Source organism: Phyllobates terribilis, unplaced genomic scaffold (assembly GCF_046119375.1).
Source record: "Phyllobates terribilis strain yellow unplaced genomic scaffold, ASM4611937v1 Scaffold_3__8_contigs__length_932513732, whole genome shotgun sequence".
Lineage (NCBI taxonomy): Eukaryota > Metazoa > Chordata > Amphibia > Anura > Dendrobatidae > Phyllobates > Phyllobates terribilis.
Window position 1 is genome coordinate 617,303,505 of NW_027362763.1, and position 17,663 is coordinate 617,321,167.

General features: G+C 47.3%; 1 protein-coding gene across 3 annotated transcripts in view; it reads left to right on the forward strand.

Moving 5' to 3' along the window:
* Positions 1–17,663, forward strand: part of THBS2 (thrombospondin 2) — a 1,066,666-nt gene that overhangs the window by 732,417 nt on the left and 316,586 nt on the right. For all 3 annotated transcript variants that reach the window (XM_073671497.1, XM_073671496.1, XM_073671498.1), the window contains one exon: positions 5,729–5,847. In XM_073671497.1, coding sequence (XP_073527598.1) covers positions 5,729–5,847 — 119 coding nt within the window. The remainder of the gene's footprint in view (positions 1–5,728; positions 5,848–17,663) is intronic.

Consider the following 17,663-nt stretch of genomic DNA (forward strand, 5'->3'; position numbering starts at 1 on the left):
AACAGAAAGATAGAGCATCACACATAGATTAGATAGATAGAAACATGTCAGTCACATATATATGAAGTACAGTGACAGTGTTGCTTACTGTACTTGTCATTTAGTGTTAAAATAAAGGATTTATTAAAAAAAAATTAGCGTGGGGTTCCCCGTAATTTTAGTCTCTAGCGGAGGTTAAGCAGACGGCTGGGGCAGATGTTTGAAGCCTGGGAAGGGGGTAATACCCACGGAGCTTCCCAGGCTACTAATATGAGCCCCCAGCTGAATACCTAGCCTTTACTAGCTATTAAAATGGGGGACCCCCCAAAAAAATGACGTGGGGTCCCCCCTATTTTAATAGCTAGCAAAGGCTAGGCAGACAGCTGGGGGCTGATATTAATAGCCCAGGAAGGGTGCCATGAATATTGGCCCCCTCCCAGGCTAGAAACACCAGCCGTCAGCCGCCCCAGAAATGGCGCATCCATAGGATGCGCCAATTCTGGCACTTAGCCTCGCTCTTCCCACTGCCCTGTAGCGGTGGCAGTGGGGTAATAGGGCTGGGGTTGATGTCAGCTTATAATGCCAGCTGACATCAAGCCCAGGTTAGTAATGGAGAGGCGTCTATAAGACACCCCCATTACTAACCCCATAGTGAAAGTTAAAAAAAACACAAACACCCAGAATAAAGTCCTTTAATTGAAATAAACACACAATTCTTTATTGTTCTAAATTAAACCATACTTACCGTCACGCCCATTCCAGCTGAAGCCAACGATCTCCTGCAATAAAAATAAAATAATAAACCAACATCATCCTTACCTTTCGATGGTTCCCAGGACAGCTCCAGCTCTGCTACATCGAGATGACAGGCTGGACCGCAGCAGAACGCTGCCATCCAGCCTGTCAACCCGCAGACACTGAGAAGAGCAGGCTTGCTTCGCTCCTCAGTGTCTCGCTGTGACGGCATCCAGATGAGCCAAGGTCATGTCCAATGAACTCGGCTCACCTCATGCACGTCACTGACAGCGTGGGAAAATTCTCCTGCACTCAGCGCTTCAGCGTGGGAGAATTCTCACGCTGAAGCGCTGAGTGCAGGAGAATTTTCCCACGCTGTCAGTGACGTGCATGAGGTGAGCTGAGATCATTGGACATGAACTCACCTCATGCATGTCACTGACAGCGTGGGAAAATTCTCACGCTGAAGCGCTGAGTCCAGGAGAATTCTCCCACGCTGTCAGTGACGTGCAAGAGGTGAGCTCATGTCCAATGAACTCAGTTCACCTCATGCACGTCACTGACAGCGTGGGAAAATTCTCCTGCACTCAGCGCTTCAGCGTGAGAATTTTCCCACGCTGTCAGTGACGTGCATGAGGTGAGTTCATGTCCAATGATCTCAGCTCACCTCATGCACGTCACTGACAGCGTGGGAGAATTCTCACGCTGAAGCGCTGAGTGCAGGAGAATTTTCCCACGCTGTCAGTGACGTGCATGAGGTGAGCCGAGTTCATTGGACATGACCTCGGCTCATCTGGATGCCGTCACAGAGAGACACTGAGGAGCGCAAGCATGCCTGCTCTTCTCAGTGTCTGCGGGATGACAGGCTGGATGGCAGCGTTCTGCTGCGGTCCAGCCAGTCATCTCGATGTAGCAGAGCTGAAGCTGTCATGGGAACCATGGAAAGGTAAGGATGATGTTGGTTTATTATTTTTCTTTTATTTCAGGAGATCGTTGGCTTCAGCTGGAATGGGCGTGATGGTATGTATGGTTTAATTTAGAACAATAAAGAATTGTGTCTTTATTTCAATTAAAGGACTTTATTCTGGGTGTTGTGTTTTTTTTAAATACTTTACTAGAAATTCATGGCGGTCATGTCTAATACTGGCATGACCCCATGAATTTTGGGCTTAGGGCCAGCTGATAATACCAAGCTGGCCCTAACCCCTTTATTACCCAGTGAGCCACCGCACCAGGGCCCTGGATGAGTTGAGTACAGCGCCAGAAGATGGCGCTTCTATGAACGCGCCATTTTCCGGGGTGGCTGCGGACTGCAATTTGCAGCGGGGGGGGGGGGGGGCAGAAAGCTTGGGCCTCCCTGCGCTGCAGATTCCAGCCCCCAGCTGCCTAGTTGTACCTGGCTGGACACAAAAATAGGGCGAAGCCCCACGTATTTTTTTTTTAATTATTTCATGAAATTCATGAAATAATTAAGAAAAAAAGGCCTTCTCTATATTGTTGTGTCCGGCCAGGTACAAATAGGCAGCTGGTGGTTGGGGGCAGCCCGTTCCTGCCTGCTGTACCTGGCTGGACACAAATATAGTGCGAAGCCCCACTTCAATTTTTTTTAATTATTTCAGGAAATTCATGAAATAATTAAGAAAAAAAGGCCTTCTCTATATTGTTGTGTCCGGCCAGGTACAAATAGGCCGCTGGTGGTTGGGGGCAGCCCGTTCCTACCTGCTGTACCTGGCTGGACACAAATATAGTGCGAAGCCCCACTTCAATTTTTTTAAATTATTTCAGGAAATTCATGAAATAATAAAAAAAAAATTGACGTGGGGCTTCGCACTATACTTGTGTCCAGTCAGGTGCAGCAGGCAGGAACGGGCTGCCCCCAACCAGCAGCTGCCTATTTGTACCTGGCCGGACACAACAATATAGGGAAGCCCTTTTTTTTTTTAATTATTTCATGAAATAATTTAAAAAAAATTGACGTGGGGCTTCGCACTATATTTGTGTCCAGCCAGGTACAGCAGGCAGGAACAGGCTGCCCCCAACCACCGGCTGCCTATTTGTACCTGGCCGGACACAACAATATAGGGAAGACCTTTTTTTTTTAATTATTTCATGAAATAATTAAAAACAAATTGACGTGGGGCTTTGCACTATATTTGTGTCCAGCCAGGTACAGCAGGCAGGAACGGGCTGCCCCCAACCAACAGCTGCCTATTTGTACCTGGCCGGACACAACAATGTAGGGAAGCCCTTTTTTTCTTAATTATTTCATGAAATAATTTAAAGAAAATTGACGTGGGGCTTCGCCCTGTTTTTGTGTCCAGCCAGGTATAACTAGGCAGCTGGGGGCTGGAATCCGCAGCGCAGGGAGGACCAAGCTTTCTGGGCCACCCCCGCTGCAAATTGCAGTCCGCAGCCACCCCGGAAAATGGCGCGTTCATAGAAGCGCCATCTTCTGGCGCTGTACCCAACTCATCCAGGGCCCTGGTGCGGTGGCTCACTGGGTAATAAAGGGGTTAGGGCCAGCTTGGCATTATCAGCTGGCCCTAAGCCCGAAATTCATGGGGTCACGCCAATATTAGACATGACCACCATGAATTTCTAGTAAAGTATTTAAAAAAAACACAACACCAAGAAAAAAGTCCTTTAATTGAAATAAACACACAATTCTTTATTGTTCTAAATTAAACCATACTTACCGTCACGCCCATTCCAGCTGAAGCCAACGATCTCCTGAAATAAAAGAAAAGTAATAAAGCAACATCATCCTTACCTTTCCATGGTTCCCATGACAGCTTCAGCTCTGCTACATCGAGATGACAGGCTGGACCGCAGCAGAACGCTGCCATCCAGCCTGTCATCCCGAAGACACTGAGAAGCGCAGGCTTGCTTGCGCTCCACAGTGTCTCTCTGTGAGGACATCCAGATGAGCCGAGTTAATGTCCAATGAACTCGGCTCACCTCATGCACGTCACTGACAGCGTGGGAAAATTCTCCTGCACTCAGCGCTTCAGCGTGGGAGAATTCTCACGCTGAAGCGCTGAGTGCAGGAGAATTTTCCCACGCTGTCAGTGACGTGCATGAGGTGAACTGAGTTCATTGGACATGAGCTCACCTCATCCACGTCACTGACAGCGTGGGAGAATTCTCCTGCACTCAGCTCTTCAGCGTGAGAATTTTCCCACGCCGTCAGTGACGTGCATGAGGTGTGCCGAGTTCATTGGACATGAACTCGGCTCATCTGGATGCCGTCACAGAGAGACGCTGAGGAGCGCAAGCAAGCCTGCGCTTCTCAGTGTCTGCGGGATGACAGGCTGGATGGCAGCTTTCTGCTGCGGTCCAGCCTGTCATCTCGATGTAGCAGAGCTGAAGCTGTCATGGGAACCATGGAAAGTTAAGGATTATGTTGCTTTATTATTTTTCTTTTATTGCAGGGGATCGTTGGCTTCAGCTGGAATGGGCGTGATTGTAAGTATGGTTTAATTTAGAACAATAAAGAATTGTGTCTTTATTTCAGTTAAAGGACTTTATTCTGGGTGTTTGTGTTTTTTTTTAACTTTGACTACGGGGTTAGTAATGGGGGTGTCTTGTAGACGACTCTCCATTACTAACCTGGGCTTGATGTCAGCTGGCATTATAAGCTGACATCAACCCCAGCCCTATTACCCCACTGCCACCGCTACAGGGCAGTGGGAAGAGCGAGGCTAAGTGCCAGAATTGGCGCATCCTATGGATGTGCCATTTCTGGGGCGGCTGACGGCTGGTGTTTCTAGCCTGGGAGGGGGCCAATATTCATGGCACCCTTCCTGGGCTATTAATATCAGCCCCCAGCTGTCTGCCTAGCCTTTGCTAGCTATTAAAATAGGGGGGACCCCATGTCAATTTTTTGGGGGGTCCCCCATTTTAATAGCTAGTAAAGGCTAGGCATTCAGCTGGGGGCTGATATTAGTAGCCTGGGAAGCTCCGTGGGTATTACCCCTTCCCAGGCTTCAAACATCTGCCCCAGCTGTCTGCTTAACCTCCGCTAGAGCCTAAAATTACGGGGAACCCCACGCCAATTTTTTTTTAAATAAATCCTTTATTTTAACACTAAATGACAAGTACAGTAATCAACACTGTCACTGTACTTCATATATATGTGACTGACATGTTTCTATCTATCTAATCTATGTGTGATTCTCTATTCCTTCCATTCTAAATTGTCGGGTACCCTGCTGAATTGCCGGCCGGCTTTTTTAAAGAGACAGTGCATGAAAACACTAATATTTTTTTTAATAAATCCTTCACACTAAATGGCAAGTACAGTAATCAACACTGTCACTGTACTTCTTATATGTGTGACTGACATGTTTCTATCTATCTAATCTATGTGTGAAGCTCTATTCTTTCGGTTCTAAATTGTCGGGTACCGGTGTATGCCGCTGCTGAATTGCCGGCTTTTCATGTTTCACTGTGAGCACAGTTCCCATCGATTTGGGCAATCACTCTAATGCCACAACCACCATGGCTGTGGCATTACAGTGAGTGGCAGACAATCCCTGCATGATTGGTGCTCTAAATAGCGCCAGACATGCAGGACACGCTTTTGGTGCACGAACAGTTATCGAACATAACCTCGAACAGCCGAATTTTTTGCAAATCGTTCGGGTTCGTCGAACAACTCGAACACCGCCCAAAACAGCTCGAATTTGAGATTGGCTAACAGTTCTAGTCGAACACCGCTCATCTCTACTTAAGAGTACCATATATTGTGTTTCAAGAGGATCTTTTCAAGATTGTGTGGCTCATATGGCTGTTATTTTTTCCTAAAAGGCACAATATGACAACACTTGTATTGCCTCTAATAAAGACTTCATGTACCACTGTGCAGAGTTTGCAAACAACAATTTTACTCTATAATAATAATACATATACTTACTATACATAATATATCTGGCATGTCCTAATTAAGATAATTGAAATACTTCATATTCCTGAATGTTATTGGATAATTAATAATCCGTTCGTATTTCTACAGAAATCTTAAATGAGCTGGATAATTGTCCATATGTATTCAACACAGACCAAATGGATACAGATAAAGATGGAGTGGGTGACCAATGTGATAACTGTCCTTTGATGCATAACCCTGACCAGGTATGTTGTAAGAAATTTAGAAAATAAGAGCTTCTATTCTCCATCACATTGTTAGATGGATACTGTAATGTGTCTATGTGTGTATACAGTATGTCACAAAAGTAAGTACACCAATCACATTTTTGTAAATATTATTATATCTTTTCATGGGACAACTCTGAAGATATGGCACTTTGATACAATGTACAGTAGTCAGTGTACAGCTTGTGTAACAGTGTACATTTGTTGTGCCCTCTAAATAAATCACACAGCCATTAATGTCTAAACCACTGGCAACAAAAGTGAGTACACGCCTAAATGAAAATGACCAAATTGTGCCCAAAGTGTCAATATTTTGTGTGGCCACCATTATTTTCAAGCGCTGCCTTAATTCCCTTGGGCATGGAGTTCACTAGAGCTTCACAGGTTGCCACTAGAATCCTATACCAGTTCTCCATGATGAGATTCCGGAACTCGTGGATATAAGAGACCTTGTGCTTCTCCACCTTCGATTTGAGGATGCTCCACAGATGCTCAATAGGGTTTAGGTCTGGAGAGATGCCTTGCCAGTGTAGCACCTTTACCCTCAGTTTCTTTAGCAAGGCAGTACTCGTTTGGGGTCATTATCACGATGGAATATTGCCCTGCGGCCCAGTTTCCAAAGGGAGGGTATGATGCTCTGCTTCAGTATGTCACAGTACATGTTGGCATTCATGGTTCCCTCAATGAACTGTAGCTCCCCACAGCCGACAGCACTCATGCAACCCCAAACTATGACACTCCCACCACCATTCTTGACTGGAGGCCAGACACACTTTTTTCTTTGTTCTCCTCACCTGGTTGCCACTAGATATGCTTGACACCATCTGAGCCAATAAGTTTATCTTGGTCTCATAAGGCCACAAGACATGATTCCAGTAATCCATGTTCTTAGTCTGCTTGTCTAAAGCAAACTGTTTGCAGGCTTTCTTGTGCATCATCTTTACAAGAGGTTTCCCTCTGGGATGACAGCCATGCAGACCATGCAGTGTCTGGCATATGGTCTGAGTGTTATGCATACGCCCGGACTGACTGGCGTGTGCGTGTTTAGTGATCCCACTGGACCATGAACCGAAGAGTGCCTGGAGGGGCGTAACTAAGTATCTACCCGATCCTACCAAGGTCACACGATGGCTAACGACGCCTGTGCACCAGGGAGAAACCGAGCAGAGGGACCAGGTGCGACTCCAGGTCAGACCCCGGACACGACTGTTGACCCACACCGGGGAATACAGGAACAGGCAGGTTAGAGCACAGGCTGGGTAGGGTCCAGTACAGACTAGGAGACGGTTCAGAGCCGCAGATGCGGTAATCAAGCAGAGTAAAGCGAAACCGCAGGTGCGGTGGACAAGGCTGAGCAGAGCGAAACCGCAAGTGCAGTGGACAGGGCTGAGCAGAGCAAAACCGCAAGTGCGGTGGACAGGGTTGAGCAGAGCAAAACCGCAGGTGCGGTGGACAGGGCTGAGCAGAGCGAAACTGCAGGTATGGTGGACAGGGCTGAGCAAAGCGAAACCGCAGGTGCGGTGGACAGGGCTGAGCAGAGCGAAACCGCAGGTGCGGTGGACAGGGCTGAGCAGAGCGAAACCGCAAGTGCGGTGGACAGGGTTGAGCAGAGCGAAACCGCAAGTGCGGTGGACAGGGCTGAGCAGAGCGAAACCGCAGGTGCTTTGGACAGGGCTGAGCAGAGCGAAACCGCAGGTGCGGTGGACAGGGCTGAGCAGAGCGAAACCGCAGGTGCGGTGGACAGGGCTGAGCAGAGCGAAACTGCAAGTGCGGTGGACAGGGCTGAGCAGAGCGAAACCGCAGGTGCGGTGGACAGGGCTGAGCAGAGCGAAACCGCAGGTGCGGTTGACAGGGCTGAGCAGAGCGAAACCGCAAGTGCGGTGCACAAGGGTGAGCAGAGCGAAACGGCAAGTGCGGTGGACAGGGCTGAGCAGAGCGAAACCGCAGGTGCGGGGGACAGTGCTGAGCAGAGCGAAACCGCATGGGGCGGTGGACAGGGCTGAGCAGAGCGAAACCACAGGTGCGGTGGACAGTGCTGAGCAGAGCGAAACCGCAGATGCGGTGGACAAGGCTGAGCAGAGCAAAACCGCAAGTGCGGTGGACAGGGCTGAGCAGAGCGAAACCGTAGATGCGGTGGGCAAGGCAGAGCAGAGCGAAACCGCAGATGCGGTGGACAAGGCAGAGCAGAGCGAAACCGCAGATGCGGTGGACAAGGCTTAGCAGAGCGAAACCGCAGGTGCATGGACAAGGCTGAGCAGAGCGAAACCGCAGGTGCGGTGGACAAGGCTGAGCAGAGCGAAACCGCAGGTGCGGTGAACAAAGCAGAGCAGAGCATGCAGAAACCGCCAGAGCGGTAAGTAAGGCAGAGATAAACCTCCAAAGCGGTGAGCAAAGACAGAGCAGAGGGGACAGGGCTCTTTTCACATGGAACAGACTGGAAGGGAAAGGCAGAACCAGATACACACAAGGTACTTGCAAAGATGTAGCGAGTGGACTCCAAACTCAAAAACAGAAGTACAGCAACAACGAGTAGGAGTTAGGTGCAGGTTCAGACTCTGCAGAAAAAGAGAGGAAATGGACAAAGAGACAAAACAGGTAACAGGTTAGGAGACAGTTCAGACAGGAACTGTACTGCAACGAAATACAGGAACAAGCCTAGGTATAGCCAAGTGCTGGTTCAGACACTGCAGCAAAAGGGAGGAAACGGACATAGGGACAAAACAGGTAGCAGGTTAGGAGATAGTTCAGACAGGAACTGTACTGCAACGAAATACAGGAAGGAGCCTAGGTATAGCCAGGAGCTGGTTCAGACACTGCAGCAAAAGGGAGGAAACGGACATAGGGACAAAACAAGTAACAGGTTAGGAGACAGTTCAGACAGGAACTGTTACTGCAGCGAAATACAGGAACGAGCCTGGGTATACGGCCCCCAGAGGCAGAAACGAACAGGCTAGGAGCGTGTTCAGACAGGCCTGGGAATACAGCCTCCAGGAAGGCGGACAGACAGGCAAGAAAACCTGCTCTCTTTTTTCATATGGCAATTGCTGCTGATGTTTTTATTCCACTCTAATCTGCTTGTAATTTTAAATAATAAAGTCTATTTTTGCATACTATGGACACTATTATCCTTATTTATATATATATATATATATATATATATATATATATATATAAAGATCTCTCTAATATGACAAGGGATGTATCCTTCGGTCCAAAGCCTCTATAGACTGAGCATGTTCAGTGTGGCGCAATAACGCCAATATGACCAGGATGAGAGAGAGAGACAATTCGTAGGTGAGTACACCCTCATACATTATATATACAGCTCTCAGCATAAGTAAGTACACCCCCGTATTATCAGAACATTATATATACAGCCAAAGCATAAGTGAGTACACCCCCGTATTATCAGTATATTATATATACAGCGCTCAGCGTAAATACACCACCTGTATTATCAGTACATTATATATACAGCGTTCAGCACAAGTGAGTACACCCCCTGTATTATCAGTAGATTATATACACAGTGATCAGCATAAGTGAGTACACCCCCATATTATCAGTACATTATATATACAGCGCTCAGCATAAGTGAGTACACCCCTGGTATTATCAGTACATTATATTCACAGCACTCAGCATAAGTGAGTACACCCCCTGTATTATCAGTACATTATATAAACAGTGGTCAGCATAAGTGAGTACACCCTCATGTTATCAGTACATTATATATACAGTGCTCAGCTTAAGTGAGTACACCTCGTATTATCAGAACATTATATATAAAGATATATATTCAGTGCCTAGCATAAGTGAGTACACCCACGTAATATCATTACATTATATATACACAGCGCTCAGCGTGAGTACACCCATATATTTTCAGTACATTATATATATACAGCACCCAGCATAAGTGAGTACACCCCCATATTGTCAGTACTCATAGATATATATATATATATATATATATATTATATATAGTCATATTCATTGTTAGGTGGCTAACGGACACATCGTTGATGGGAGGCATGTATATCATAGAGATGGCTGTCCTCTGTAATGTAACCCAGATTGTTGCTATAGTTCACTTAAGCACTAAGAGGACTGTTTGGTGCACCTCGGACCGGGTTACGAGTAGTTGGAGAGATGGGCGGGTCTAGCTACCCACATACCTCACCTCTGGGTGTTGTTAAGGTATAAAATGGAGGTCATTGTTTGGCACATGGTCTGTGTGTTTGGAGGGAGAAAGCCTCCTCTGTGTTGTGGTCTCCGGACTGAGCCAGTAAACAGGATGCTATCCAGCCTGTGTGCCCACAGGACTGGCTAACCAGAGACTGAACTAAAGGCTGTTTGTATTCCTTTTGCTTTTGACTGGTTTATGACGTAATAAACCGACATGGAAATTTAAAGGAACATGCTTCCTGTTTGCCTCCCGACGCATCCAAGTAAGTAGAAACCCCACAATTGGTGGAGAATGCGGGTAGCGTTCCTAGCAGATACGTGTGACTGCTACAAGAGGGTCTGCATGTCCTGGGTGAAGTCTGCCACAAGCCAGCAAGTAATGCCAGACAAAATGGAGGACCTGCTGAAACATTTAGTGCAGGTGCAGCAGGCACATCATCAGCAACACCAGCAATTATTGCAGCAGCAACAAATGGCGCAACAAGAGACCACTAAGCTGCTGATTTAGCAAATCCAGCTCCAGAAGCAGCAGCAACAGGATCAGCATCATTAACAGCTGCAGCCGATCGAGGTACTTGCAGAGGCGATTCGTGGCACGACGACAGCTCCGACAAAGTCAGTGGACGATTTTTCGATTCAGAAGTCGATAAGGAGAGCCCTACAGAAAATGACCCAGGGGGATGACATAGTGCTCTTCCTGACTGTGTTTGAAAGGGTCTCCAAGAGGGAAAAACTTCCGCAGAGCAGTGGACAGAGGTGCTGGCGCCATACCTGACGGGGGAGTCCCAGAAGGATTACTGCGACCTAGCTTTGGAGAATGCCAAGGAGTATGGCAAACTTAAAACCGACATTCGGCGTGCTTGGGGGGTGACGATGTCTGTTCCGCTCAGAGGTGGACCCGCTGTGCCCTATCACCAGCACAAACCCCTTCTCTCCCAAATCTTTGACCTTTTGCACCTGGTCCAAAAATGGCTGCAGCCGGAGTCCTCTATGCCTCTGCAGATGGTAGAGCGAGTGGTGATGGACCGGTTTCTGCCTTCCCTGCCGATGCCAATACAGATTTGGGTTGCCCAGGGTGATCCCTGGAATGCCGGTGAACTGATTGGACTGGTCAAGAGGTACCAGGGGTTGAGGGATCCTTGGGAAGGCAGCCCACTCCATATTGTGGATCCCAAAAGGGAGAGGAAGCCCAAAAAGGGGTGGGTCATCCAAGGTCCAAAGGGGCGGGTGAGGTAATGTCCAAGGTCCCTACAGGTGATGTCATTTTCTGGAGGTGCCACGGCCCTGGCCATATAGCCGCCCGTTGTCCCCTGACCCCCGAGCAGATGGACTGCAGCATAGGACACCACTGTTCATACTATGTGTATGTGGCTTCAGTGTGAATTGTTCACCCAGCGAGGGGCCACAAGCATGTCCCGTAAAGGTAAATGGTTGGCAGGTAATGGGACTGCAAGACTCCGGGAGTCTGGTGACCCTTGTGAGGTCCACACTTCCTCTCCAACTGATCCCAGGAAAGAAGGTAGGTGTACGATGCATTCATGGTGATGCTAAGGACTACCCCATGGCCAGAGTGGACATTGAAACAGATCACGGTACTGAGTCCCACAAGGTCAGTGTCGTCCAGGACTTGTTGCACCCCATTATTATAGGCTGTGACTTTTGTTTGTTTTGGGATCTGTGGGTGAATGGTTCAGGGTTCGCTGACTCAGATAAGAAACCAGTTAACCCTGAAGAGGTATCAGACAGGTTTCCTTTTTGTGTTCTTGTGGGGGATGAGGAGGTAATGTCCCCTGAGTCTGACATTCCGGAGTTGGGGGTGACCAGCGAGAATAACATAGGGACCTAACTCTGAGGGAAGCCTTTAACAATGTTACGGTCATAAATGGGATTACACAGGAGCCGGGGGCTGACACAAAATTTCCCTATTTTATGTTGAATGGGGAGATGTTGTACTGTGTTGCGAAAGTTTGAGAGGTGGTTTTGTAACTGTTGTTGGTGCTGGGGCCCTATAGATGGAGGGTGTTTGACAAGGCCCATTCACATGTCTTGGGAGGACATCTGGGAGTGGAAAAAATGCAGGAACGGATCTTGTAGAGGTTCTATTGACCCGGATGTCAATAGGAAATATAAGTATTGCAGGTCCAGCTAACTGTCACGGGTGTGTCAGAGGTGACACACAGTCGCCCTGCAGTTGTTTGCAGGAGATCTCCACATTTGGCAATGCAGGCAGCTGCCTAGATAGGAGGCTGTGTTTAGGACCCAGCGACTACCTCCCTTTAGTCTGGGTGTATATATACCTGGTGTGTCTAGGTTGGCGTCGCCGGTTATACTCATTTCTATTTGGAACTTGGCTTAAGCAGCTTCACATCCTCTCTGGAGTCTTGAGGCCGTATGCCCTGTTGGAGTTTCTTCTTAAGCTGAGTTGTTATTCCCCTGTGTTGTCTTCATGTTTTGTCTTTGGAGTGCTAGCGGAGGTTGACTAGTGCTCATCTCCTTCCATCCCCAGCTATAGCCTTACTCCAGGGATGGTAGGACGAGGCACGTTGGCGGTGACAGCTGCGGAGGCTGCATAGGGACATTATGGGGGAGACAGGGTGACCCTAGTCCAGATTAGGAGGTCACCTCTTCCTTCTTTCCCTAGTGTCTGGGCTCCCATTCCCTTTCCCCTCTGTGTTGCACTCACACCTGGTGTGACATTATAACCAGACGAGCACATTTTGGAAAAAAAAAAAAAAAATGACACAAGATTGACATTTTTGTTTGTTTTTGTGCACCTTTTTTTTCCCTTACTTCCTTTAGTATGGGATCAGTTGCAGAGCTCGCAGAGCAGTTCCGCTGTCTGTCTCTGGAGGTGAATGACCTCCGCTGTGAGGTTCAGCAGCAGTATCAGCGGTTACAGGCCGCCAATATGGGGGTCTCTGCAGGTAGACCTGTCCTGCCGGAAACCCAAGGTTGCCCTCCCGGACAGGTTTTCAGGAGGTAGGGATGGTTTTTTTGTGTTTAAGGAGGCATTCAAATTGTATTTCAAGCTTCATCCCTACTCCTCCAGTAATGAGGAGCACCGGGTTGGCATTGTGATCTCTCTACTGCAGGATTCGGTTTGTCTTCAATCTGTGGAGGCTTTTTTTGGAGCTCTTGCCCTCATCTATGATGACCCTGACCGAGTCGCCTTGGCTGAGTCTAATCTACGACGCCTTCAGCAGGGGATTCGGTCAGTGGAAACATACAGTTCTTAATTCCGTAGATGGGCAACGGATTCCAAATGGAATGACTCAGCCCTTAAAAGTCAATTTTGTGAGGGGCTAACAGAAAGGTTGAAAGATGCCTTGGCAGTATATGATTGCCCCTAAGTCCTTGGAGGCTGCCATGTCTTTGGCCATACGTCTGGATAGGAGCCTTCGGGATAGACGGGTGCGACCTCCTTCTCCGGGGCCTTCTTGTCGGGGTTGTGTACATTTGCCAAGGGAGCGGTCTGGGGGTGAACCAGTATTGGGGGAGGTGGAGGAACCTATGCAGTTAGGGGGTGATATCTCCCCGGAGATGTTGTTTTTGTGGGAAAAAGGGACACTTTGTTGGGACCTGTCCTTCAATTCTTAAACAAAATGAGATTCGATTAACTCTCGGTAGTCTGGAGTTGGATAAACAAGGGGTGCATTTGTGGCCAAACTGCAGTTCCCGCTTTGTCCTGACTGCAGAGGTGGTGCTAGAAAGCAAAATCAAAAAAATGTCTGTGTTTGTTGACAGTGGAGCCGGGGTCAGCATGGTCGATGCTGAGTTTGTGAAAACTCATGGTCTCACTTGCTGTGCTTTAGCTAAACCTATTTCCATCTTTGCCATTAACTCGGCGCCACTTGCACAGAAAGTATTTACTCAAATTGTACATAATGTAAAACTGAGGGTGGGGTCAGTTCATTGTGAAATCATTCCTTGCTATGTTTTGGAGAATCTCCCTACTCCGATCGTTTTAGGTATCCCCTGGCTTGTTAAACATAATCCATTGGTGGATTGGCAAACCGGGGAGATTATAGAATGGGGAGATTACTGCCATGAGAACTGTCTGAATGTTTCCATTGCTGCTGTCTGCTTTTCTGTCTGGTTTTGAGGACATTTTTTCTGAGAAGGGGTGTGAGGATTTGCCTTCTCATCGTGCTTATGACTGTCCTATTACCCTGACCCCCGGAGCTAAACTACCCAAGTCCAGACTGTATAATCTTTCTGGCCCTGAGAGACAAGCCATGAAGAATTTCATTGCGGAAAGTCTGGAGAAGGGACATATCAGACCTTCATCTTCGCCCGTGGCGGCAGGGTTCTTCTTTGTGAAGAAAAAAGATGGCGGCCATGTCCCTGTTTATATTTCCAGAAATTAAATCAAATTACCATCTGTGAGCCATACCCTCTTCCTCTGATTCCTGATTTGTTCAGCCAGGTTGTGGGAGCTAAGGTATTATCCAAGTTGGATTTAAGGGGAGCCTACAATCTGGTTGGAATCAGAGAAGGGGATGAATGGAAGACAGCGTTCAATACCCCGGAAGGTCATTTTGAGAGTCTGGTTATGCCTTTTGGCTTGACCAATGCAACTGTAGTATTCCAGCATTTCATAAATTATAGTTTTCGTCATTTGGTGTGGAGGTTTGTGGTGGTCTGTCTGGACGATATTTTGGTTTATTCACCTGATTTTGAGACCCATCGGGGGCATGTTAAGCAGGTGCTCCAGATATTTAGGGATAACAAACTCTATGCCAAACTAGAGAAATGTGTTTCTGCTGTTCAGGAGGTGCAATTTTTGGGGTACTTGTTGTCATCTTCAGGTTTTCAGATGGATCCGGAGAAGATCCGTGCAGTCCTTGACTGGGAACGTCCCGAGAACCTGAAGGCCCTACAACATTTTCTGGGCTTTACAAATTTTTACAGGAAATTCATCCAAAATTACTCTGTTGTAGTGAAACAACTTACTGACATGACTAAGAAGGGGTCTGATTTTTCCAAATGGTCGGAGGCTTCCCTCCAGGCTTTTTCTTCCTTAAAGAATCACTTTGCCACTGCACCTATAATAAGTCAAACTGATGTTTCTCAACCCTTTATTGTGGAGGTCGATGCTTCGGATGTCGGAGTTAGGTCTGTGTTGTCTCAGGGTTCGTCCCCTGGTAAATGGCGTCCATGCACCTTCTTTTCTAAAAAATTGTCGTCGGCTGAGAGAAATTATGACGTGGGTAATAGGGAACTATTGACGATCAAATTGTCCTTCAAGGAATGGCAACACTGGTTGGAGGGGGCTGTCCATCATATTACTGTTATTACTGACCATAAGAACCTGTCATATCTCCAGTCAGCTAAACGTCTCAACCCTAGGCAAGCCAGATGGTCCCTGTTTTTTACTAGGTTCAATTTTGTTGTCACTTTTCATCCAGGGGTCAAAAACGTCAAGGCTGATGCTTTGTCCCGGAGCTTCCATGGTGGTGGTGACCATGGGAACCCTGCCCCAATATTATGGAAAGGGGTAGTTATTTCGGCTCTTTTTCCTGAACTGGAGAGGGAGGTGCTGGAGGCTCAGGGGGACGCTCCTGCCTCCTGCCCTTCAGTAAAGTTATTTGTACCACCAGATCTGTGCCGTAAAGTAATCAAGGAACATCATAACTCTGTTCTTGCTGGGCATCCAGGTGGTAAGGCAACCGCGAACCTCCTCTCTCGTCGTTTTTGGTGGCCGGGGTTGCATCGGGATGTAATTGAACGCGTAGCTGCTTGTAGTATTTGTGCGCGTTCTAAGGTTTCTCACACCCATTCATCTTGTACTCTTCTTCCACTACCTATCCCTAGCAGGCCATGGACACACTTGTCCATGGATTTTATTACTGACCTACCTGTTTCTGCAGGCAAAATGGTGGTTTTGATAGTAGTATATAGGTTCAGTAAAATGGTTCACTTCGTCGCTTTACCTGCACTTCCCAATGCTAAGACACTTGCCCAGGTGTTCATAAATGAGATTGTGAAGCTTCATGGGGTTCCCTCCCATGTGTTGTCTGATTGGGGGACCCAGTTTGTTTCCAAGTTCTGGAAGGCATTCTGTTCTCGACTGGGGGTGCAGCTGTCCTTTTCCTCTGCCTTCCACCCTCAGTCGAATGGTCAGACCGAGCAGGTCAATCTGAAGTTGGAGACATACCTCAGGTGTTTCGTCTCCGAAAATCAGGAGGATTGGGCATCCTACTTACCGCTGGCAAAATTTGCCATCAATAATCATCGTCAAGAATCCACTGGCAGGTCACCGTTTTTCGGTGCATACGGTTATCATCCACAGTTTGGTACTTTCAGTGGGAGAGGAGCTTCAGGAGTTCCTAAAGAGGAGCGGTTTGCTTCATCGCTCTTCTCGGTGTGGCAGGGTGTTCTGTGTAATTTGAAGACCATGGGTGACAGGTATAAACGTATAAGAGATGAATCCCGGCACTCACGTGAAAGTAGTTAATTCATTGATTCCACATAGCAGAGTCACAAGACGTTTCAGCCCCATGCGGGCTTGTTTCAATTGTGGATAACAAAGTGGTTTGTAGACATATATAAGAAATAATAAGGAAATGACATCATAGAAAAAAAACACAATGGAATATCTCAATCCAATCCATAGAAATATAATATAAAATTAACAATAACAAAAATATATAATAAAAAATAAACATGTATAACAAAAATATGTAAAAAAAAATAAAAAAAATTCTGATATCATATAATCCATGCCTAGATAATTAAATCTTATAAGGACAAAATTGATTATATTCATGAACAATCCTCCAATCACCTGTTCTACATATGTAACATGTAATGCAGTGACTTGCTGGCATTATGGTAATGTACCTGACCATGTACCTTCCCCCTCAGGTGATTGGTCACATGACTGTGACATAGCACAGGTTCTGCGCGCACAGAATGTCTGTCTGATCACATGACTGTGACATCAGCAAGGTCCTGTCTGTGTGTGTGTGTGTGTGTGAACGGGATGCATATATAAACCCTGCTTGATGGGAGACAGGTGTGTTCTGTGAGAGAGGCGTAAGTCCTGTTCCCGTGTGTGTGGGACACTGACCGTGTGAGGCCTAGTGAGGCCGAGTGAAGCCTGGCAACCTGAAAGGTCGAGACTGGATCCTGTGTGGATGCTAGTGGCCTTGGAAGGCAGAGGCTTGAGGAAGAGTCCTGAAAGGCAAAGCCTGGATCCTGTGTGAATGTCAGTGGCCTTTGAGGGAACGACGGCTAGAGACCCCCACCTGGGAAGCCACAAAGCCACAGTGCTGGCGGATTAAAAGGACTGCAGCAGCTAAACCCGGCAAAGGTAATACCCTGTGTTATATGGGCATTAATATGGACATTGCTATGTTATTACCTTGCTGAAGGCTGTACCTGGAGCAAGTGGTCCGGTCTGCCACTTGGCTCGTGAACATTATATATATATATGTGTGTCGGCGTGCCACTGAGTTGGACCCGGTGAACTGTGGTTTATGAAGTGCAATAAACTGCAGCATTGTGAAATACCGCAAGGACATTGCTGGTGTGCTTTGATTTACCCGGTGCAGCGAGTATCCCCCATTATGATGACTAATGCTGCCTTACATATGGTTCGAGAA